Below are 23819 nucleotides of genomic sequence, written 5' to 3' on the forward strand. Positions count from 1 at the left end.
GGGGTCCCCCTCCCGCCAGCCTGGCCTACACCCTCTCGCAGTCCGGGACCCCTCGGCAGTCAGACATCCCCCTAGGGGTCCATGAGCCCAGCTTCTGGCTGAGCGGTGCTCCCCCTGTGGTAGCGCACTGACCACCAGGGGGCAGCTCCTGCGTTGAGCGTCTTCCCCCTGGTGGTCAGTCCACGTCATAGCAACCGGTCATTCTACTGTTGGGTCGATTTGCATATTAGCCTTTTATTATATAGGATTGATTTCGGAGAGGGAGAGAGAGACATTAATGATGAGAGAGAATCATTTATCGAGCCCACAACCTGGGCATGTGCTCCGACCAGGAATTGAACCGTGACCTCCTGGTTCATAGGTCAATGCTCAACCACTAAGCTACTTAATCCTTGCCTGAGGGTATGTTTTTTTATTGATTTTAGATAGAGGAAGGGAGAGAGACAGGGAGAGAGAAACACGGATGCGCAACAGAAACATCGATCAGTTGCCTCCGGTACGTAACCCCGACCAGGGATCGAACCTGCACCTGGGTATGTGCCCTGACTGGGAATCAGACTTGCAGCCCTTCAGAGCACGGGACGACGGTGCAACCAGCTGAGCCCCACCAGCCAGGGCTCCATGGGGTTGTGCTCATTCTGACCACTCTCTCTCCCCCGGGAATAAGTAATAAAACTTCTCGTTGGTGTTGTCCACCCGTGGTGGCTGCTCGGAGCCCACGCCCCAGAGTTTGGTGACCTCAGCCATACATTGGCTTCCAGAAGCTTCCCTAGAAAAATCCCATTTCTTTCCATTCACTAAGCATGCATTCAGATGCCGGGTGCCAGGGAGACAAGACAGGGCCCCTGCTTTCAACAGGTTCACTCTATAGAAATGGCACATGTAGGGAGAGAGCCATCGTCCATTTTCTGAGTACCTGCTAGGACACGGTGGGAATTCACCGGGCGCGGGAGGGAACATAGTCCGCCTGAGGTAAGATCCTGCCCCGATACTTACGAGCAGCGAACAGGGTGACCTTGGGTAGTGACGCATTCTCTGAGCCTCCGTTTCCTCTACTAAAGCGAAGAGGAAGACCTTCCTTGCAGAGTTCTGAGGATCAGGAAGAGCACATTGGAGTGCCTGGCCCGCTGTGATGCTCAGTAGCAGCCATCAATCCTGAGGCTGTAGTGAGTGTGAGCCACACTCGGAAGAATAGGAAACTCCCAGGTGGACTCGGGGGTCGGGGGAGGTTGGCATTACCAAAGGCCTTGACGGTGGATTTGGAGAACAGCGAGCACCCTGTGTGCCCTAGCCGGTTTGGTTCAGTGGATAGAGCATCCGCCTGCGTACTGAAGGGTCCCGGGTTCAAATCCAGTCAAAGGGCACATGCCCAGGTTGTGGGCTCGATCCCCAGGAGGAGGCGTGTAGGAGGCAGCCGATCAATGATTCTCTCATCATTGATGTTTTTATCTCTCCCTCTCCCTTCCTCTCTGAAATAAATAAAAATACATTTTTTTTTAAAAAAGAGCACCCCGTGTTCCACCAAAGAGTTTAAATTTTATTTTGTAGGTTAAAGGGGGGGGGCAGTTAACATGTTTTTAAAGTAGATTATCTGATAGTGTCAGAAATGCGTCGTGTGGGATTGCTCCACACGGCCCTGGAAATTAATTAGGTTCCGAGATTTCAGGTGAGCCGTGTGTGACCCAGAGGCCCGGCTGGTGGTTGGTGTCCTGAGTGGAGATGTTTTCTTACAACTGATGCCCAGACACTTGGGGTTCTCCACTTTCACAGCAGCAAGTCCCACACTTCCTAAGCTCAGAACATGCTGTGGGTGTCTGACTTGGGGAAATGCTCGCTCTCTCTAAAACTCTGGGATTGCTTAGGAATTTTAAATTGTTAGGGAAATGTTAACTTGGGACATTTTAAAATGAGTCACTTTGAGGGTTAGGCGTCCCCATCAAAGAGAAAAGAAAAGGGGGCCATGGTGCTCCGTGCTCTGGGGCACTGTGTTATAGCCCGAGAGGAGAGGCTGGGACAGGGCAAGCCCACCCAAGAAAGGGTCTGAAGCCCCACTAACCACTCATTGCCTCTCGCGTGGGAATGTTTTTTCATCTTGATCTTTGAGTGAATCCCGAGCCAGACTGTTGCTGCAAAGCTGTCAGAATCGTTGACTTTTGGGGTGCAGGTGCACGTGTGTGCGTATGTGCACACACCTGGAAGGTTCTGGAAGGAAGGTACAGCTGTCCTGGAATTTGAGTACGTGCCCCTAGAAGGCTGGGAAGACCGCATTGCTGTGTTAGACGCGGAGACGCCAGGATGAACTCGGGTTTATGTTCATGTGTATGCCGATAGTTACAGAAGTAAACATAGGTTTGTGTGCATGCATGGACGTCACACCAGAAGCAGTGACTTCCCAGCGGCAATGAGCACAGCCAGCTCCCAGGTCTTGGTTCCTAAATGCTATTCTCCAGTTAAAGCAACCGGGGCTCCCTAGAGAAACAGCTGGTGGTGGGGCTGGATGGGAAAGAATCATTGATCAGCTGCCTGGCGAAGTGGAGCATCTTGTAATGCCAGCAAGTAAGGACGTGCCCAAAAAAGAAGGGGAAAGACGGAGGGTGTGGCAGAGGGACCCCTGAGCCAGCCTGAGAGGGCTCCCCATCCCCAAAGCCGGATACTCTGATCACGAGAACGACTCAGTATTGGATCAGGCAGGACCCAGGGTGTAAGATAAATATACGTGCATCCGTACCGATGTGCACAAATGGTTGCCCACATAGACAGAGGGCAAGTCACCTTGGAGAACTCCACGTAACGTGTGGACACTCCCCCATCCTCGCAGGGGGTATGGGTTCCCTTCCCTGGAGCAGGAGCAGGACCTAGTGACTTGCTCCCGAAGGACAGAGGATGGGAAGAGGACGGGAGTAACTGTCCAGAGCAGCCCCGCGGACAGTGCCTTCGCCGGGTGACGCGTCCGCAGCAGCAGAGCCTCGCCACGTCCCCTGATAGCCTGTGATGAGCAGAAGCTTCAGCTCGTGATATTCTTCCCAAAGCCTCACGGCTCCAGCAGGATCATTAGGAAACGACAAACTTAAATCCAGGGACAGCTACCAAGTACCTGACCGCATTCTTCAAAACCATTCAAATCATGAAAAATACGGGGCTAGCGGGAAGCCGTCAGGGAGCAGACAGGAAATGTAACATTTAATTGCAACAGGGTGTCCTGGCTGGGTCCTGCGACAGAACAAGAACATCAATTCTCATCCTAAGGTGCAGTCTAATCCGAGCCTGTAACTGTTACTAGTAGTGATGTGTTTGACACGTGCACCGTGGTTATGTAAGATGTTAATAGAGGGGAAACTGGGTGAAGGTTCATGGGTGCTCCTTCTGCAGCTCCCGGTCCAGCTAAAATTATTCAAAACATTGTAAACTCTTCTTAAATGCCCCCATAGCTATGGCTAACAATAACTCAGACTAAAGAGACACTGACCACTAAAGAGCTTTCACCCAGTAGTTTATTTCCTCCTCACAAACAACGATGAGATAGATAGCACTGTCCCCATTTCACAGATGGGGGAGTTGAGGGGCAAAGTGGCCATTGTTTTTCCTAAGTCACACGGTGGCAGGATTAAACCCAGAGCTCTAGCTCCACTCCAGTGCTTCCCCACCCTCTCTCAGAGCCGCCCAGTCTAAAAATGCTGCTTCTGCCCGGCCGGCGTGCCTCAGGGGTTGAGCATCGACCTATGAACCAGGAGGTTACAATTTGGTTCCCAGTCAGGGCACATTCCTGGGTTGTGGGCTCGATATTCAATGTGGGGTGTGCAGGAGGCAGCCGATCAATGATTCTTTCTCATCATTGATGTTTCTCTCCCTCTCCCTTCCTCTCTGAAATCAATAAAAATATATTTAAAAATTTTTTTAATATAAAAATGCTGCTTCCGCTCAAAGGGGGTGCAGGTCGGACAGACCCGTGAGGCGACTTTGAGCGAATCCCAAGCCAGACTGTTGCTGCAAAGCCGTCAGAATTGTTGGCTTTTTTTCTGGGGTGCAGGTGCGTGTGTTTGTGTGTGTGTGTGTGTGTGTGTGTGCGCGCGCACGCGCTCGCGCGCCGTACATCTGGAAGGTACTGGAAGGAATGGCGTGTCAGTTGAAAGTCCTCATTCCCTGAAACTGGGCAGGTAAATGGGCTGCTTTCGAGAAAAGCCAGAGGCACAGGCAGACACCTGGAAGGCGTCCCACAGGTCAGCTGAGAGAAGCAGGAGGAGGGGGCCGTGGTGGGTGCTGAGGGTGCAGAGCAGCGCAGGTGGGAGGGTTTCCCGTGGTTTGCAAGGGCTGTCCTGTCGGTATAGCCGTGCGCCCGCGGAGAGGGTGCAGCCGGCGTGTGGACCGAGCCGTGTGCAGGGGCCTGGCGTGATCACAGGAGGTGATGTCTCCTGTGTCCCTGGGTAGGAACCTGTGCTGCTGCTCGACCAGGTGGCTCCTCGATCGTCTTTAAGCAGCTCCTGGGGGGCAGGTTCACGCTCGGGGAAGGAGGCTTGGTCGTGGCACCGCGGTTCCTGAAACGCGGCCTCAGCGTCACCTGAGAACTTGTCAGAAATGCACAGAGGGTGCCCAGACACCCTCCCCTCCCCCCACCCCAGAGGTTGCGCTGCAGAGTGGAGGCTGCAGACCTGGGCCTGCTGGTCTTTAGAGCCGGGGCTCAGAACGTGGCTTACCCAGGGGTGTGAAAAGCGGGAGAACCTTGCCCGGCCCGTGTGGCTCAGTGGGTTGGGTGTCATCCTGTGCACCAAGCGATTGCCAGTTTCATTTCCGGTCAGGGCACGTGCCCGGGGTGCGGCCTTGCTCCCCAGTAGGGAGCGTGCAGGAGGCAGCCCATCGATGTTTCCCTCTCATCACTGTTTCCATCTCTCTCCCTCTCCCTTTCTCTTTCTCTGAAATCAATAAAAACCTATTTTTAAAAAACTAGAGACCCTTCTGCACAAGCAGCGACATGTTCTTTGGTGAGAGGAGGTAGCCAGAGCTTCTAGCCGAGAACCGAAAGCCAGGCGGCGCCAGGCGGGAGCCCAAGCCCAGAGAGCGGCCGGCTGTTCCCGCGTGCGCTCGGGACGTGCTCCCGCCTGCTGCGGGCAGCCTTGTTCCCGCGATGCGTGGAATCCCTCAAGCAGAGTCACGTGGGCTTTGTTTGAGTGTCATGGGCGAGAAGTGGGCCAGATCTCTCAGCTCCTAGGTTATTTGTTTTCTCTCTCTGACCCCCAACATGTTGGTTGAAAACTACCCCCCCTTTAGGCCGCGGGAGTTACTTGTTGGCCAACAAATGCGGGCAGGGCTATCGTCACTGATGGTCAAGGCGCCCCTCCCAGGCCTGGTACACATGGGTGCCCAGCAAATATCTTCGAGAATAAATGAGTCTTCACATGTGCTTTTCTTACTCCAGTGTAATCAGGAGAAGTTTGTCTTCTAAGAAATTATATTTCCTTTATCCTGTAATCACCCTCACACATGTGCAGCGAAGGTGACATGCTGAATTTGCCAAGTATTTTACAGTCACGTGTTAGTGGCCATCATGAAGCTGCCAGGCCAGACCAAGCGTGAAGTTGCTGCGTTTGACTTGCCAGGAAGGGAGATGTGAAGACCGAGATAGTGTGTGTGCGTGAGCCTTGCACGCGGGCAGCTGTGCCCGCCGTCTTCGCCCCTGCCCCGCCCCAGGAGAGGGCGCGGGACCACAGACTCGGCCTCTCGCCGCGCCCTGGATGCGGCTCCGTTGTTTCCATGTGAGATGGCTCTGACATGACTCATCTCCCCACCCCACCCCCTTTGGAGCCGAGAGGCCCCGAGATGCCTTAATGCACAATGTAACTTGGTTAAGAGGCAGGTAATTGCTCGAGTGTCTTCATGAAGTGCTTCTCAGAGCAGCTTAATTGCGTCCGAGAGCTCCCTGCAGAGCGAGCTGGGGGGATGGCTGGGAACACCAGCCCCAGAGCAGAAGCCAGAGACGTCGGTCTGTCTGTCCATCTGTCCGTGGCAGACACCGAGTCACCGTGTCAGCGGCGGGGCAACTGTCGGTTGCTTTGACGGGCGGTGCCGTGGGCAGGGCCTGGCCCCGTGGTGTCAGGGAGGCTTTGTCTGTCTCTGCAGAGCCCACACCGGGCGGGGGGAGGGGTGGCGATGACAGGCCAGCGCACGGCAGCGGAGCCAGAACAAAGCCACTCGGATGGACAGGGAGGTGGCCGCGGGCACGGCCGCAGGGCTCCCTCGGGGCTGACCACAGCTGGGCAGCCCTCCGTGCCTTCTGCTCCTTCCCTGACAGGGTTCATCTTGGCCACCAGCTCCAAACACATGCACGTGTGCTCACAATACTCATGTAATAGACTCAGCGTCCGTGGGCTGCCAGAAAGACAGTCGGAGGGCGACAGAGGCCTGACCACGTCACTGGGGCGCGGAGCTCCCGCACGTAGGTGCAGAGAGGGGTGGCTGTCTGGCCGGCACCATCAGGAGTAAGGAAAAGTCCATACAGACACCACAAAAGCCCTGACTGGTTTGGCTCAATGGATAGAGCGTCGGCCTGCGGACTGAAGGGTCCCAGGTTCGATTCCGGTCAAGGGCATGTACCTTGGTTGCAGGCACATTCCCAATAGGGGGTGTGCAGGAGGCAGCTGATCGATGTTTCTCTCTCATCGATGTTTCTAACTCTCTGTTCCTCTCCCTTCCTCTCTGTAAAAAATCAATAAAATATATTTTTTTAAAAAAAGACACCACGAAGGATACTGCTACACCACCAGGAATCAGGCTCTAACTGGAAGATGAAACTCTTAGTCTTCAGCCAGCTCCACATGCAGGAGCCCTGATTCTGCAAAATTTCCGTTTCCTAACGGGGGAGGGGGTTGGCATGAGGAAGGATTCCAGCGCCACCTCTGGGGTCGTCCCACGTTTGCCGTTGCTGGTCCCACGTGACATGGGCCGTGTACAGTCCACCCCATGGGCTGCTTCCCACGGGTGACAGCCACGGAGACGCCAGGCGGCAGGCTCTCACGTCTGTCATCCGTCTGCTGTGCGACTTGCCTTTCGCGCTGAAAGAGGAGGAGCTTTTCTCTGGGTGTTGCTCCTGGAAGTAGCTCATTGGGAACCGAATCAGTTCTTGAAAAGTAGTTTTCCTCCTGCTCTTGCGGTTGAGTGAAGTGAAATCCATTCGACACCCAGCACCGGAAGTTTTCCTGGGAAACGGGATAGGCTGTGTTTTCACTGTGAGAAAATGTTCCGTTCCCTGGGCTCAGACTCTCTGATCCGTGTGCCTCTTCTCTTCCTGTAACTTTCCTTCCTGCGGTACCCACACAGCGGTGAAGCCCCGGTCCTCGAGCCAGATAGATGGTTATCTCCCCGGCCTCAGTTTCCGCATCTGAGAAATAGGATCACAGCCGTCCCGACCTCACCTGACCGTTGTTCATATTTGTAAAGCGGTGACTGGCACGGAGGAAGCATCCGGTCCGTTGTTTTATCGCCAGGAGAACCAATAAGCCTTAATCACCTGTGTCAGGATTTACAGTCAGGACGGCAAGGAATGCCGAGAAAGTGTTTCTTTTCCGAGTTATTCCTTTTCATGGTCGGACGGCTGTATTTGGAAAATCATTATGCCCTGAGCAACAGGAGGGGGGAATACGTTGTCACAGCTGTTGTTGGTGTCCAAGGACATTTAGGTCGTGTGTCTGAAGATGCTGATGGCTGGCACGCGAATCTGGGACTTAACCGTGTTCTGAACCTGCGCGTGTATTAACTCGTTTAATTCTCAGAACATTTTTTCCCACCCTGGTCACTGTGGCTCATTGTTGGAGCATCGCCGGTGCACCAAAGAGTCGAGGGTTCGATTCCCAGCCAGGGACACGTGCCTAAGTCGGGGCGTGAGCGGGAGGCAGCCGGTCAATGTGTCTCTCTCGCATCAATGTTTCTCTCTCTGTGTGTCTCTCCTACTCCTCCTCCCCTTCTATCTGAAAAGCAATGGAAAAAAATACCTTCTGGTGAGGATTAACAAAAAAAATTTTTTTTAAATCATTTTCCCCAATGTTTGGGTAAAACAGGTGATACCTCAAAAATGCGTGTCTGTACCCTTCCCCACTGATTTAAATGAAGTTGTACTCATTCCATTTGTGCTCGGGGCCCCTCTCCCCGATCTCTTTAAGGTTTCCACTGGGGAATGGGGTGCCAGGAACCCCAAAGCAGGACTCTGACAAAAAGGGGTTCTTCTGTTCGAGCAGCTGAGAACGTGGGGCCACAGAGATGCCCCATCTTGTGTGCGGCGTCAGACTCGCTGCCACGGGACGAACCCAGGCTGGGCGAGCCTCCGTGGCTGGTTCAGGGAAGGAGGCTCCGGCCCTGCGGGCGTGGACAGGCCACTGCGAGCTGCACTTCTTCCAGCACCAACCTCCCTCTTCCTCGTCCCGCCCTAGACAACCAGTTCAGGATGTCCATCCTGGAGCGGCTGGAGCAGATGGAGCGGCGGATGGCGGAGATGACGGGGTCCCAGCAGCACAAGCCGGGGAGCGCAGGAGGCGGCAGCGGCGGGGGCGCCAGCAGCGGGAACGGCGGAAGTCAAGCCCAGGTACCCCCTGAAGTGACGGTCGTCTTCGGTTTTGTGTGATTTGTTACTGATCGGACAGGCAGGCAGTGGCCACGGTCCCTGTGCTGGTGCTGGGTCATTCCTGGCTGAGGCCGAAGTCCGAGGGCTGCTTCCCGGCCCCGTGCTTCCTCCCTGGGCCTCGGACCCTGTCCCTGGTCTCGGGCCGCCCGCCCGCTGTCACCTGCGGGGAGTGAGGCCTGTGGTGACTCAGGGCTGCGGGCACAGACTTCAGTTAGAATCCAGTTTGCGTTTTGTAGTCTGTCTCTGTCTTCGCTCTAAATGTACAACGGCACTGAATTCAATTGGTCATTCATGAGCCTGTAGAAACTCAAGAAGACCAACAGGAAAAGGGCCCGGAGAAACCGTTTGGGTAATTTTTCAGTAAAAACAGCAGTGTTCTTTCTGCCATCTTCCGCGCGTGTGCCTGTTCATGGATTTCATGAAGGGCGCCCCCTCCTGCCCAGGACAGGGACAGCACCACATGCTGTTTCAGGGTCCTGAGAGTCTCGAAGGCTTTATGTACATTTCGTTTAGGAGCTTCATTTCAGGAACCTCTCCGAGGGAACAGTGATCGTTCAGGAGGCCCCAGGATAAATGCAAAGGGACTGGGAGTTTCTTCCCTCTGCTACCGAGTCGTTGCCAAAACCTCACATAATTCCCCCTCTTCCTCTTCAAAAGGAATGATTTTCTTCGAACAATTACATGAAGTGAACACTGAGTTTTGTGATCCTTGTGAATATCAAGGGTTGATAATATTTGTAATAATAGATGAAAGTAAGGCATAATATACCACACCCCAAAAGCTAACATCCTCTTTTCCCCTAAGTTTTCCTCTCATTTTTCACCTACCCTCAGAAATCGGTGGAAAAGGATAGACCGGGCACACCGTAGAATATCCCTCAGGCTGAGATAGGCTTCTTTTCACCGGTACCATGAAGGTTTATAAAAGAAGTAATCATTGTTTACTGTGCTCCCAGCTAAAGTAAGAGATTCCCTTGACATCACTTTCCTGTAGTCCACAAAGGTTGCATCAGGGAATAGGATGTCTTTTTACAGTTCGGCCGCTCAGCCAGTGTCCTGGTATAACCTGACCCCCTGTTAGCTGCTGGTGATCACACGTTCACCGATTTAACTTGGCTTCAGTACGTATCCGTGTCCACCTGACGTGCTGGAGACGTGGCTGTTTTTGTTGAATGCAAAAAAAGTCCCTCTTGCCCTGGCCAGTGTGTTCAGTGGTTAGAGTATCAGCCTTCAGGCCAAAGGGCTGAGGGTTCAATTCCCTATCAAGGGCATGTACCTAGGTTGCAGGTTCACTCGCCGGGCCCGGTCTGGGCACGTGTGGAAGGCAACCAGTTGATGTGTCTCTTTCACATCGATGTCTCTCTCTCTCTGTCTCGCTCCCCCTCTCTTCTTCTCTCCCCCTCCTCCCTCCCTTCCACTCTCTCTAAAAAATCAATGGAAAGAATATCCTCGAGTGAAGATTTTTTTTTAAATCCCTCTTTGTTCACTCCCTGGTGAATCCCACGTGCTGTGGGCATGCCCACTACATAGGAAGCAGTTCTGCCCGGACTCTGGGTCAAGGTCATTCTAGCCCAGCTGTGCTTTCAAAGATGCTCTTACAGCTCTAGTGAGATGACATTATTGCCATCTTCTGCCGTTTTATTCTCGCAGGCTTTTTTCCCCAGACTTAACGGAAAAACAATGAGGAGCAACAGCATTTCTGTAGCAGTTGAACTTCCTGGGGCTTATGGTGGTGGGTTCGAGCCGCAGGCTGAGCTGAGCACCCTCTCATCTCTGCCTCACAGCCCATTCTCAGCCTGTGGCTCCCGCCTCGCATTGCCAATCACGAAGCTCCGGCTGCGGTCCTGCCGCGGGGCCTCGGGGCCTCCGAGCCTCACGTGCCCTTTTCCCTGTGCTCTCTCCGCAGTGCGCTCCGGGCCCGGGGACGCTGGGCAGCTGCTTCGAGAGCCGCGTGGTCGTCGTGTGCGAGAAGATGATGAGCCGGGCCTGCTGGGCGAAGTCCAAGCACTTGATCCACTCGAAGACGTTCCGCGGGATGACGCTCCTGCACCTGGCGGCCGCCCAGGGCTACGCCACCCTCATCCAGACCCTCATCAAGTGGCGGTGAGGCCGGTCGCCCCCTCCACACGCACTTACCCGCCCCCCTCTCCCCCCCCTCCCCAGCGGCTCACCAGGGGACCAAGGTCTGGCCACTCAGGGTCTCAGGGTGCAGTCTGGCCTGTGAGCCAGGACTTCTCTGGGGGCGGTTTCCAAGGGAGTTTTATGAGCTTCTGCCCAAGAAACACTCAGGGAGATGCCAACTGAATGTTGGGCCTGTTCCTTCCTCTGGGGCCTCGCCAAGTGGAGAGACTCCAGGCCGCCCTGTGAAGCTCAGAGTCTATTGCACATCGGGGGTTAGAGGCGCCGTTCGGTTTCGCGCCTGTGGGGTGTGCACGTGTCAGGGGTTTCCTGTCCACGTGGACTCACTGGGCGGTCACTGCCGGCCCCTCCCTTTACAGCACGAAGCACGCGGACAGCATCGATCTGGAGCTGGAAGTCGACCCCTTGAACGTGGACCACTTCTCCTGCACCCCCCTGGTAAGAGGACACTCACTGGTCCCCATGCCGCTTCTCCAGGCGGGCAGAGGGATGGGCACAGGCCGGGCCCCCGCGTGGTCCCTCATGGACACGTGACGTCTATCCGGGCTACTTTGCGACAATGATGTTTCGTGGCCCCGTGGAGGGAGCCAGCGAGGACCAGGCCGCAGCAGCCGAATGCAGTCTGTTTGGAACTCGCCGTTAAGAGCGCCGCGCTGTCTCCGTCTTTCAGATGTGGGCGTGCGCCCTCGGGCACCTGGAGGCCGCGGTCGTGCTGTACAAGTGGGACCGGCGGGCCATCTCCATCCCCGACTCCCTGGGGAGGCTGCCTCTGGGGATCGCCAGGTCGCGGGGTCACGTGAAGTTAGCCGAGTGTCTCGAGCACCTGCAGAGAGGGGAGCAGGCTCCGCTGGGACAGAGCCCCCGAATCCACTGTCCCCCGAGCGAGGAGCCCCATGCAGACGGCTGGATGGCCCAGTGGCACAGCGAGGCCATCGCCTCTCCAGAAATCCCCAAAGGCGTCACCGTCATTGCAAGCACCAATCCGGGTAAGAACTCGGAGTTACCGCATCCCAGACGTGCCGAGCCCCCAGGTGCTGTCCCTCAGGAGAGGCCTTAGGGTGCTCACTGATGGGTTTGGGGGGGTTTCTATCTCTGAGTTGCCTTTTAGCTGTAAGAATGCCTAGTGTGACTCCCCTAGCTCCCTACCCCCCAAATGCAGAAAGTAGAAAAAAAAAACTATGTCCATGCAAGAAAGAACTGCAGTGATGGAGGAGGAGGATCTGAGTCCACTAGATGCTTCGGGGGGGTGTGTAGACGGCAGGGACGTGTCTGAGGCCCGGCTTCGCCCTGGGTGTCTCCCGGGCCTAGAGGGCGCGTTAGCTCGTTAGGGCTCCTGATCTGATCGCCTGTCCTGACTGTCCTTTCTACTGTGCTTTTCAGAGCTGAGAAGACCTCGGTCTGAACCCTCTAATTACTACAGCAGTGAGAGCCACAAAGATTATCCAGCTCCCAAAAAGCATAAATTGAACCCCGAGTCCTTCCAGGCGAGGCAGGAGGAGCTGCTGTCCACTGCACTGAGCCTGGAGCAGCCCAGGATCAGGAAGCAGAGCCCTAGTTCTAAGCAGGCCGCCCCCGAGACTCTCAGCCCCAGGGAAGGCGCGAGGGCCTGCAGCCGGGCACCCTCCCCTCCCTCTCCGGAGCCGGCGGGACTCCGAGCCGCTGCGGCCCAGCCCCAGCCTGTAGTGAGGTGGAGTCCCAAAGATCTTTCCATTGGTGTGTCTACAGTGCAGGTGACGGGCAGTCCGAAGGGGACCAGTGTAGGAAAGGAGGCAGCACCTGCACAGGTGCCACCACGGGAGCCCATGAGCGTCCTGATGATGGCTAGCAGAGAGGTGGCGCACACAGAGATGGGGCCCTACCGGGACAGTGCGGAGGCCGAGGACGGCTCGCAGCCCATGGATGACATACAGGTGAGCGCGCACCGGGTGATAAGCCTGCGAGGCCGGGATCGGCAGGCTTCCTGGATCTTTGGTGTTGTTGTTAATCCTCACCCAAGGATATTTTTCCATTGAGTGGAAGGGAGGGGGAGAGACAGAGAGAGAGAAGCATCGATGTGAGAGAGACACATTGATTGGCTGCCTCCCACATGCACCCCGACCGTGGTGGGGATCGAGCCTGCAACCCAGGTACGTGTCCTTGAGTGGAATCGAACCCAGGACCCTTCCGTCTGCGGGCCAAGGCTCTATCCACTGAGCCGTACCCGCCAGGGCAGGGCTTCCTGGATATTTACAGTCAGTCACCTTCTGGAGGTCCTGTGACTTCCTCACCAGCCAGGGCGAGACGTCTGGCCTCATGATGATGATGTTGGGGTTTCCTCTTCCCTCGGGCCACGCGTTCACTCCGGGGCTCAGCACCGTGAACGGGGCCTCACACTGGTGGCCAGGTCTCTGCAGAGCCCTCCCTCTCGGCACCAGCTCCTCAGACTCACCCAGGACCCTTCTCCCTGGCGTCCAGGATTCCACTGGTTCTGGATTAGCTCTGATCGAGTCACGGCCTGGCACAGCTAGAACAGAGGCCTGCGGAGAGCATGTGACAGATCGGCGCCACCATCACCTCGCCGTGAAGGGCAGGTGGCACCAGGCTCTGAGGACAAGCACTAAAATATCCCTCGGGCTGCTGACCGACCGACCGATGGATCTGGAAAGTCCAGAATCCTCCTGGGCGTTGCACTTGCAGAGGTTAAGAGGCTCTGCCCTGAAGTGAACCTGAGGTGCGGCTGTTAAGTAAACGCAGTTCGTTCATCGAAATGCACTGCAGAGGAGAGGACCAAGCGAGCAACCTAAGAACACGTGCTTGGCTTTCTCCTTCCCAGCCTCCCAGTGACTTCACCCAGAACAAGTGTAAAAGGGAAAGACCCCACGAGACACTGGCTAGGGCACCCGGTCTGCGGCATCGCTGTGATGAGGGCAGGCCCGCAGGTCGCACAACCCGCAGCGCTCCCAGGGAGAGGAGCTCCCGGGAGAGGAGCCGTGAGCGGCTCCTGGGGTCGCATCCTACCCGCCCTCTGTTTAGCACAGGTGAACCTCACACCTGTGCAGGGCCCTCCCATCCCTGTGGGTGGGTTGGGGGCTCCACTACGGATCTACCTGCCGGGGAATCAAGTCATAGCTTAGACCAGGGTTGGCAAGTTTTTCTGTAAAGGCCAAATAGGAAATATTGCAGGCCTTGTGGGCCATCAGACTTGTCATGACGATTCCATCTGCCTCTAGCACAAAAGCAGCCTCGGGCAGTATTGGACCAGTGGGTGGCTCTGTGCCAATAAAACTTTATTGACACCAGCAGGTAGCTGGTGGGTGGTCTGCCACAGTTTGCCAGATCCTGGTGGAGCCCGTGTCAGACACCAATAGTAAGTCACCTAGGACAGTATTCACGACATTTAATAATAAATCACCAGACTGTGAAAATCAGTAGCTCAAAGGAGGGGAACTGAGGAGGATGAACAGTCAACCAATCCATCTGCGTGATTATTGATAGTGGGGTTGGGTGTGAGGCAGTTGTTAAGAGGGGGCTCGTACATGAAAAAGGAATAGTGTTTAAAAAATAACCCGGAACTAAAATTCTAAATTAGTATCTTAGCAAAACCGGGGGGTAGGAAGGTGGAGGAGGTAACGTGTTCAAGCAGCGCCCCTGTCCGGCAGCCGGTGGGCTCGGTTCCGCTGCTGACGCCGACGGGTCCGTGTGGGCCAAGACGTGCTCGTCCGATGCCACGCTCGTGGGCAGCACAGAATCACTGCGTCGCTGCGGGAGAAAACACGTCTGCCCCGTCGGGGGGAATTCAGGAATGGCAACAAAGGGACAGGCAACCACAGAAATAATAAGTGGAAAACGTAACAGAGGAATATTTTCAAACGTGATTCATTCCCACTTTGGTAACTGATGATTCTATAATTAAAAGGTGCTCAGATCGGGTTTAAAAAAAAAGCAAAATACACTCTGCTGCTTGTACAAGACACAACTAGAATGAAACGAAACAAAACAAGGGGATGGGAGAAGATACAACAGACAAATACATATAAAAAGAAAGGCAAACAGTACAATTCAGGGTAAATAGTATGCATGTGTATATAAATATGTAATTTATATGGTGTCAGTGAAGTTCTATGAACCACTGTGAGCCTAACCACACAGCTTCTACATGTGAAGCAGAAGCTAGGAAACACAAAGACATGCGGAACCACGACCTTCATCGCCGTGTGAGGCTCATGCCCGACCTCAGACTGAACAGTGCAGTTGGAGGCTTGGCTTCCGGTATGTGTTTATAGGTGACATATATTGATGCAGATGCAGGTAATTCGGACACAGAGCACATGTCTGTCTACAGTTGTTCCTTTTAGGGACTCCAGGCACATCTCTGAATGTTGCTCATATGCCAGGACACGAAGAGAATTTAAATAAAAACCCGAAGCTGCCCGTTTAAAGGCGATCTTTACCTTCTCTGACCACCAGCCGAGAAATTGAGAAATGAACGTCATGATTTTTTTCAGGTCCAACTGCTGAGCCTGTTATTTGGTTTAAAGTCATCTAAATGTCACTGCCTTTTTGCAGCGGTAAGAAGTCAGCTGCGTGGTATTTGAAGTGTGCGCTGAGGGTCTTGAGCTGTTCTCACACTGCCACATAGTTACAAAACGGAGGATTTGGGGGGGACAATAGTGCCAGGCTCCAGGTTCCTGAGTCTCCAGAAATTCCACTTCGCTTTGAATAAAATATTTGAATACCTCCCTGGTAGAAAAAGAAAATAAAAGTAGGACCTACTTCCTCCTCAAATCAAGAGCCAATATCAAAGGGAAAGAAAAGCTGTGATATTTCCCCCTAAATGTCTTCATTTTTATCCCTGTTACAGAAATAGTTGTTGTTCTATGTAGAAAATTGCCCAAGATACGTGTGTTTGGCAGCTTGGTTGAGATGTATGGAACATGCATAATACTCAGCCTTCCTACGTTCCACTGACGGGGTTTGGTGAAGGGACACAGCGGTGCAACCATTGCCAGGGCCCCCCGAGAGCTCCCCCTTCACCCCACGTCCCTGTGTCGGTTGCCGTCACTCCGCTCCGTCCCAGCCCTAGGCAACCATGGATCTGATTTCTGTCCCCAGAGTTTTGCTTTTTCTAAAAATTTTGTAGAAATGGAATCCTAAAATATGTGGTCTTCTGTGTCTGGCTTCTTTCCCTCAGCAGAGTGTTTTTGAGGTTTGTGTCGTAAGATAAGCATTTTGTCACCCTTGCATAGATCCGCTTACAGACTTCAGCTCTTGCCCTGATCGGTTGCTCAGTGGTTAGAGCATCAGCCCTCAGATCGAAGGGTCGCAGGTTCGATTCCGGTCAAGGGCGCGTTCCTCAGTTGCAGGCTGGATCCCCGGTCCCCGTTGGGGCGCAGTCGGGAAGCAAGCAATGGATGTATCTCTCTCACATCGATGTTTCTCTCTCTCCATCTCTCCCCCTCCCTTCCCCTCTCTCTAAAAATCAATGGAAAAATATCCTCGGGTGAGGCTTAACAAAACCTTCAACTGTTGTGTTTCACGTTCCATTATCAAAAGATGTGCAAGGATGTTTTAAAAACAAGGTCTGTCTCTAATTCTGGAAACATGTCTCCCTCCAGACTCGTTTGAGGCTTCCTGACGTAACTATTAGGAATGTGTTTGGGGTGCAAATCTCAGCAACCTAACTAGAGAGATTTAATTTTTAAAAATTACTTTTCTGTAGAGGCTCATTGTCCAGAAGCAGGTCCCTGGGTGCATGGGAAGGTGGGAAATCAAGAAGAGGGTGATCATAACTGCTTATCACCCACCAGCTGTGCCCGAGGGGCTGGTCCCTACAGAACTGGGGTTCTCCAGGCTAAGGGGTGAGGTAGCCCCTGGTGTCACCCCATTCATACAACTTGCTGAAGAACTGCCCAGTCACAGTGCCACTCAGAGGGTGACCCCAGCTGAGAGGAGTGAGCAGGCACCAGCCCGGACAGCTGTAAGACGACTAAGGTTTTAGCCAAAATAGGACTTGGAGGGCCGGGCCGGTGTGGCTCAGTGGTTGAGCGTCGGCCTATGAACCAGGAGGTCACGGTTCGATTCCTAGTCAGGGCACATGGGGCGTGCAGGAGGCAGCCAATCAGTGATTCTCTCTCATCATTGATGTTTCTCTCTCCTTTCTCCCTTCCTCTGTGAAGTCAGTAAAAATATATTTTAAAAAAATAGGACTTGGAGGTAATGGGGGGAAGGGTGTAAAGCTTGACAGGGACACTGGAGTGGGTTGGGGGAGGGTAAGCCGATCCCTTCGTCCTTCCTCTCCGAGGCGGGCGGTGGCGGGCTCTGCGTCCCTCGAACCCGATGCCCTGCGCCCCGTTCCAGGTGAACATGATGGCCCTGGCGGAGCACATCATCGAGGCCACGCCCGAGCGCATCAAGCAGAACTTCGTGCCCACGGAGGCCCCGGCCTTGGAGAGGACGGAGGCGGCCACCGTCAGCAGCACCATGAGCTGGCTGGCCAGTTACCTGGCGGACGTGGACCACCTGCCGCATGCCGCCCAGCTCAGGTCCGACGGCGGGAGAAGTTCCTGGGTCTGAGGGCCTGGGAGGCGAGCCGGGTTTGAGGATGCCGGGTGGTTAGACCTCACTAAGCGAGGGAGGAAGCTGCCGACCGTCAGCCGATGAGTGTGTAAAGGCTGCGGGGCATCTACACCGCGGAACACTGTGCAGCTGTGGAAGGGGAGGGGCTCTCGCCCTGGGGGACGGCCTGGAGGGACCTGGAGAGCCTCATGCTAAGCTCAGTGCGCCAGTCAGAGAAAGACGCGTATACATGGTCTCACGCATGTGGAATCTAACGAACAAAATAAACGAACGAAACAGATCCAGAGACATAGATGCATGGGACAGACTGACAGATCCCAGAGGGGAGGGGTGAGGAGAAGAGATTAACCCAGTGGTTGACAAACTGCGGCTCGGCAAACCGCGGCTCGTGAGCCACATGCGGCTCTTTGGCTCCGTGAGTGTGGCTCTTCCACAAAATACCGACTTCTGCACATGGGCCACGAAGTTTCAATTGCACTGTACGTGCGCGCCCCCACGTGGTATGTTGTGGAAGAGCCACACTCAAGGGGCCAAAGAACCGCATGTGGCTCTCGAGCCGCAGTTTGCAAAGGACTTACATGCAGATCTGCATAACCCATGGACACAGACGAGAGTGCAGGGAAGGCCTGGGGGCGTGCAGGGGGGAAGGCAAATGGGGGAAAGAGAAGGGACGTCTGTAATACTGTCAGCAATAAAGACACTTTTTTTTAAGTGAGGAAGCCTTGGGGCTCCCGTCCTTGCCTCTTCCACGGTTTCTCTCCCCGTCTCAGAGCCTGTGAAACAGCAAATCTTAAGGTTTCCCCCCAGAGTCACTGGACTTCCGTGGGCAGGGTGCTCGGTGGGTTTAGTGTTCAGCCTCGTGCTGAACGCATGGTGGGTGTCCCGTGTGAACCTGCTGACGGAAGGACAGTTAAAGTCGGGTGTGTTCAGCCCCGGAATGAAAGCACATTCCTAACAGCCCCCGTGGCTCCTGGCGGCTCCCATCTGTCTCACGTCAGCGCGTCGTGGGTCGTGCAGATGGATCACGCCTCCCCCGTGTCCCCTCTCGTTCCAGAAGCGCGTATAGCGAGCCTCTAACCCCCTCTTCCAACACCAGCCTGAGCCCCGGGGGCTCTCCAGCCAGCGACATGGCCTTCGAGAAGCCCAGCCTGCCCTCCGCGGCGGACTGGTCGGAGTTCCTGAGCGCGTCCACCAGCGAGAAGGTGGAGAATGAGTTCGCCCAGCTCACTCTGTCTGACCACGAACAGCGCGAGCTCTATGAAGCCGCCAGGCTCGTCCAGACCGCCTTCCGGAAATACAAGGTAAAGGGGATCGGAGTCCTGACGGGACCTTCTTCAGGCCCGGGAGGTAGAGGAGGTCATGAGCATTCCCGCTAACACACCGGCCATTTCTTATTTATTTACTTATTTATTTAATACATTGTTACTGATTTCAGAGAGGAAGGGAGAGGGAGAGAGAGAGAGAAACATCAATGATGAAAGAGAATCATTTATTGGCTGCCTCCTGCACGCCCCCTACTGGGGATCGAGCCTGCAACCCAGGCATGTGCCCTTGACTGGAATCGAACCCAGGACCCTTCAGTCCACAGGCCGACGCTCTATCCACTGAGCCAAACCGACTAGGGCCATTTCTTTCTTCCCTCTGAGTTTGTAGGATCTTTATTTGAATTATTAATTCATGTCACCTGAGATTATTAATAATTTTCAGAAGCTTTAGTGACATCAATTTGACCAGTAGTGTGATGATTGTCATCATCTCAATTTGTTGTGGGTCATGAAAACAGACACTTACTATGTAGTTGATATGAAGAAAGTTGACGCCTCTGCCACAGGAATTTATGGCCTAAAGAGGGGGCTTCTAACTGGAGGCCTGGGACCTGGCCTCGGGCAGCCCAGGACCCCTAAAATGCTACGGTGAAGCATCTGCATGTGCAGTGTTGGTGGAGGCCTGGGGTCTCAGAGGACACAGAGGAGCTCGGTCAGGTCCCGGGCACATGGCACCTTCCCTGATGGGTTACATACTCTGAGTATGAACATATTTTTAAAATATGGTTTCACTGATGCTAGAGAGAGGGGAGGGGAGAGGGAGAGAAACATCTATTGGCTGCTTCCTGCATGCCCCCTACTTGGATAGAACCCACAACCCAGGCATGTGCCCTGATGGGGAATCGAACCCGTGACCTCTTGGTGCATGGGACAACGCTGAACCAACTGAGCCACACCGGCCGGGCAAAAAGGAATATGTTTTTTAGGTCACCTAACACCCAGATATGATGGCTCTATTTAGAAGCAAGAATGGGGATTAGTCTGTAAATCCATTTTTTGAAATGTGTACTTCTCATTATCACCGTGTTTTGGTGAACACTGGGGGTCTCAGTTCTGATGAAGTTAATGAAATGGGCGATGCTTCTCTCGAAGCCACAGGCGGGCTCACATTTCTCATACTGAGTCACGGTTTACTTTCCCCCCGACCCCCCGCAGGCCGACCCTTGCGAGAACAGCAGGAAGTGGCCGCTGCCGTCATCCAGCGCTGCTACAGGAAGTACAAACAGGTAACCACCTGCGGGGCCCCGGGGACTGCGCCCGAGGACACTCCTGGGGGGCTGCCGGGGGCGGCAGGCCGGCCCAGGACGAGGGCCGCCTCTGAGCTGCCTTGATTAAAAACAGGAGGAAAATGTTCCAGAGAGGGAGGAAAAGAGAAAAGGATAAAAAAAACATCCAACGGCAACTAGACATAGGCCACAGAATAACTTCTGTTCCAGTGTTTGGCCTTTGGTATTGGTCTGTGCGGGTCTGTGTTGCCATAACTTCACCCATAAGCCCCGTGGTGAGGAAAGGGCCTCACGGAGTTGACTGTGGCGGCTGGAGGTCAGTGCTGGCTGTCGTCCTTGACCTTGAACTATCTAAGTTATGTCATCCTCAGCCAGTTTCCCTTGCAGCTGCTTCTTCCGCATTTTATGGTGAAGGATCACAAATGTCGTTGAGAATCTTAACGTGCGTTTGCAGCGCTCAGGGAAGGGATGCGGGAAGGGCAGCACGGCTCTTGGCTGCCCTGTGACTGTTTCCAGGACAACCCGCAGCCACAGAGCTGCCACCAGAGGGAAGGGGGCTGACTCTCAGAGGGACCAGGTCTTCCAGGCGCATCGTCTCACCCACTCCTTACCATCATTTAAGGGAAACAACTGTATTTCCGTCCTCCAGACAAAGAAGCTGAGGTTCAGAGAAATTAAAATGTTAGATCTTTGTAACCATCCCGGGGAGGTTAGAAAATAGAAGACGTTGCCTGATGGAGCTTTGAGTGGTTCATGTGCTAAAGTTCAGTCCTGTCGGTAGATTCTGGAACCTTCTATCGGGTTGTGCTTTTCGTGGGTTTTAAATGTGTATTGGGGGCCTGCTCAATGCCGAGGTGTATAATCGCCATGTAGAAATTTGGGATGATGTTCCCTCGATATGATCCAGGGCTTTGGTGTCCGATGTGGGTTGCCTTTTGTCGAGTTTCTCTGGGATTACGCTCTGTTCCTGCGTGGGGTGGGGGAGGGGGCCTCTTCAGCTTTAGCCAGTTGAGTTCATGATCCCAGAAAATGAAGGTTTATTGTGTAAACGCTGACACCGCAGTTCCCGCAGCCCGGCGGCAGGGGGCGCTGCTCTGCGCACGGGCTTCTCTTGGCGGGCGGGCTTCTTCGCACAAGCGATAGACACCCAGAATCAGAGCTTCAAGCCTGTGATGACGACAGGGATCTATTCCCAAATCTGAGTTTAGTAGTTTGGTATTCTGAGTGGTTATTTTTTTTAAATCCATCCCAAAGAAGTGTCATCTACAGCCAGCAGGACGGAAGGCATCCTTTACTGAAATACTGCCCCATAGGAGGCAAGTCTTTTGGAAGACGGAGGCCTGGATCCAGCCAGCGCGCCCTTCGGCTGGTGGTGGCGGTGGTGGGAGTGTCATTGGTTCTGGCTTTTCAGCTTCCTTCCGTCGAGCGATCTAACGTTAATCTTGTATTCTCTGTTTCTCCCCCAAAGCTGACATGGATAGTCTTGAAGGTAATGCCACACCCAGTCCTCTCACAAACCATTCCACCAGAGTCACAAACTCCACTCCCATCACCAGCGACACGAAGGGGCCATTCCGATGGCAGGGTCATGAATCAGCCATCCCCACCCCCACCTCCCCTGCCAGGCCAGCTGACCACAGGGCGTCTGTCCTCCGGGGACCTCATGCTTATTCAGTAGCCATAACTGGACACTGTTTGGGCTGATGTCCATCTGAAGAGCCCATCCCAGCCAGTGACGTGAGCCCCGTGAGCCACAAAGTAAACTGCCCGTTCTCCCAGGGCACGCCGCCGGGAAGCCCCCGAGGCGCTGTGGGACCCGGCGCCCTTGTCTTAAAAGACTCCTGGACGGCCAAATCGGTTTGGCTCAGTGGATAGAGCTTCGGCCTGCGGACTGAGGGGTCCCGGGTTCGATTCCGGTCAAGGGCATGTGCCTTGGTTGCAGGCACATCCCCAGTGGGGATTGTGCAGGAGGCAGCTGGTCGATGTTTCTCTCTCATCGATGTTTCTAACTCTCTATCCCTCTCCCTTCTTCTCTGTAAAAAAATCAATAAAATATATTTAAAAAAAAACAAAAACTCCTGGAGGAATGGGAGTGTAAAGCAGGTGGGGTTAGGCGAGAAGGTCCCTGCAGAAGGGCCCTGTGTCCTGCACAGCCCGGGAGGCCCCTTCCCTCCCTCATTCCACCGCATACATGCAGACACACTAGGCGCAGGGATGTCCTGCGAGCGTTTCCCTCCGATGGTAAGTTGCCCTCTTGCAAGCCGAGCGCTTCCTCGCCCCCCCCCCCAGTCGTATTCTGTTTCCTGAGCAACGTGGACGTAGATTCTTACGGACGGAGAGCTCTGAGTCTGTAGCGCCCGGAGACAGAGAGGGACGGGGCTCCTGCTCCCGTGCCTTCCTCCCTCCCTGAGCCCAGCTGCCAGCGCCCGAGCCGGCCCGGTTGGCCCGGTGACAACGGCTTTCCGGGCCTCGCGGCTTCGCCTGGCGTTGGCCCTCTGAGTGCTCATCTCCCGCAGGTTAAAGTGGCTCGAAGGTGTCAGCGTTTCATGATAAGCCTTGTGTTTGGGACCTTGTAACTCGGGAGTTTGCTGATGGGCTGATAGTGAGGGGGGAGTGGGAGGCATAACGGCGGGTAGTTAAAAAGGTTCCAAGAGTGGGGAGCAAGGATTCATCTTAAACACTTAACATTTACTTTCCATGTGTGTTTCTAAGATTCCTAAGTGTCTAAGTGGATTGCTATTGAGAATTCTTTTTTTCTGCCCGGCCGGTGTGGCTCAGTGGTTAAGTGTCGACCTATGGACCAGGAGGTCAGGGTTCAATTCCCGGTCAGGGCACATGCCCGGGTTGCGGGCTCAACCCCCAGTGTGGGGCGTGCAGGAGGCAGCGCTCAATGATTCTCTCTCATCATTGATGTTTCTGTCTCTCTCCCTCTCCCTTCCTCTCTAAAATCAATTTTAGAAAAATCTTTAAAAAAAATTCTTTTTTCAAGAAGGGCAATATATTTGGGGATTTGGAGGGAACAAAGCACCTTAAAAAAGCAATACATCGTCGGGAGGTGACCATTAGGTAATGTTTTTCGTTTTGGAAAGGTAGGTGGAGAGAGGCCTGGTGGGCCTGTTTGGCAGTTAAGCCGGAAACGGAGAACACGGCGAGGGGAGAGTGACTTCTCGCCAAGAGCCAAGCACAGCCCTGCGCGCTCGCTCCCGTGGTCACGCTCTGCCTCTGTCTCCGCAGTACGCGCTGTACAAGAAGATGACCCAGGCCGCCATCCTGATCCAGAGCAAGTTCCGCAGCTACTACGAGCAGAAGAAGTTCCAGCAGAGCCGGCGCGCGGCCGTGCTCATCCAGAAGTTCTACCGCAGCTACCGGAGGTGCGGCCAGCGGCGGCCGGCGCGCCGGACCGCGGTCATCGTGCAGCAGAGGCTCAGGTGGGCGCAGGTCAGGTAGGCGCAGGCTCAGGTGGGCAGAGGCTCAGGTGGGTGCAGGTCAGGTGGGCAGAGGCTCAGGTGGGCGCAGGCTCAGGTGGGCGCAGGTCAGGTGGGCAGAGGTTCAGGTGGGCACAGGCTCAGGTGGGCAGAGGCTCAGGTGGGCGCAGGTCAGGTGGGCACAGGTCAAGTGGGCAGAGGTTCAGGTGGGCGCAGGCTCAGGTGGGCACAAATCAGGTGGGCAGAGGCTCAGGTGGGTGCAGGTCAGGTGGTCACAGGTCAGGTGGCAGAGGCTCAGGTGGGCAGAGGCTCAGGTGGGTGCAGGTCAGGTGGGCACAGGTCAGGTGGGCAGAGGCTCAGGTGGGCGCAGGGTCAGGTGGGTGCAGGCTCAGGTGGGTGCAGGTCAGGTGGGCAGAGCTCAGGTGGGCACAGGCTCAGGTGGGCAGAGGGTCAGGTGGGCACAGGCACAGGTGGGCAGAGGGTCAGGTGGGCGCAGGCTCAGGTGCACACAGCCGCGGAGGGAGGGCCCTGCCCTGTGCTGACA

The 23819-nt window shown here is 54.8% G+C and overlaps 1 protein-coding gene across 1 annotated transcript in view; it reads left to right on the plus strand.

Moving 5' to 3' along the window:
* The window catches only part of CAMTA1 (calmodulin binding transcription activator 1), a 668603-nt gene that overhangs the window by 629190 nt on the left and 15594 nt on the right, over window positions 1-23819 (plus strand). The window contains exons 15-24 of the mRNA XM_023744253.1: window positions 8415-8566; window positions 10512-10708; window positions 11104-11182; window positions 11415-11730; window positions 12470-12654; window positions 17081-17265; window positions 18354-18599; window positions 19778-19850; window positions 21319-21339; window positions 23085-23278. Coding sequence (XP_023600021.1) covers window positions 8415-8566; window positions 10512-10708; window positions 11104-11182; window positions 11415-11730; window positions 12470-12654; window positions 17081-17265; window positions 18354-18599; window positions 19778-19850; window positions 21319-21339; window positions 23085-23278 — 1648 coding nt within the window. The remainder of the gene's footprint in view (window positions 1-8414; window positions 8567-10511; window positions 10709-11103; window positions 11183-11414; window positions 11731-12469; window positions 12655-17080; window positions 17266-18353; window positions 18600-19777; window positions 19851-21318; window positions 21340-23084; window positions 23279-23819) is intronic.

The sequence above is a fragment of the Myotis lucifugus genome, unplaced genomic scaffold (assembly GCF_000147115.1).
Source record: "Myotis lucifugus unplaced genomic scaffold, Myoluc2.0 scaffold_440, whole genome shotgun sequence".
Classification (NCBI taxonomy): domain Eukaryota; kingdom Metazoa; phylum Chordata; class Mammalia; order Chiroptera; family Vespertilionidae; genus Myotis; species Myotis lucifugus.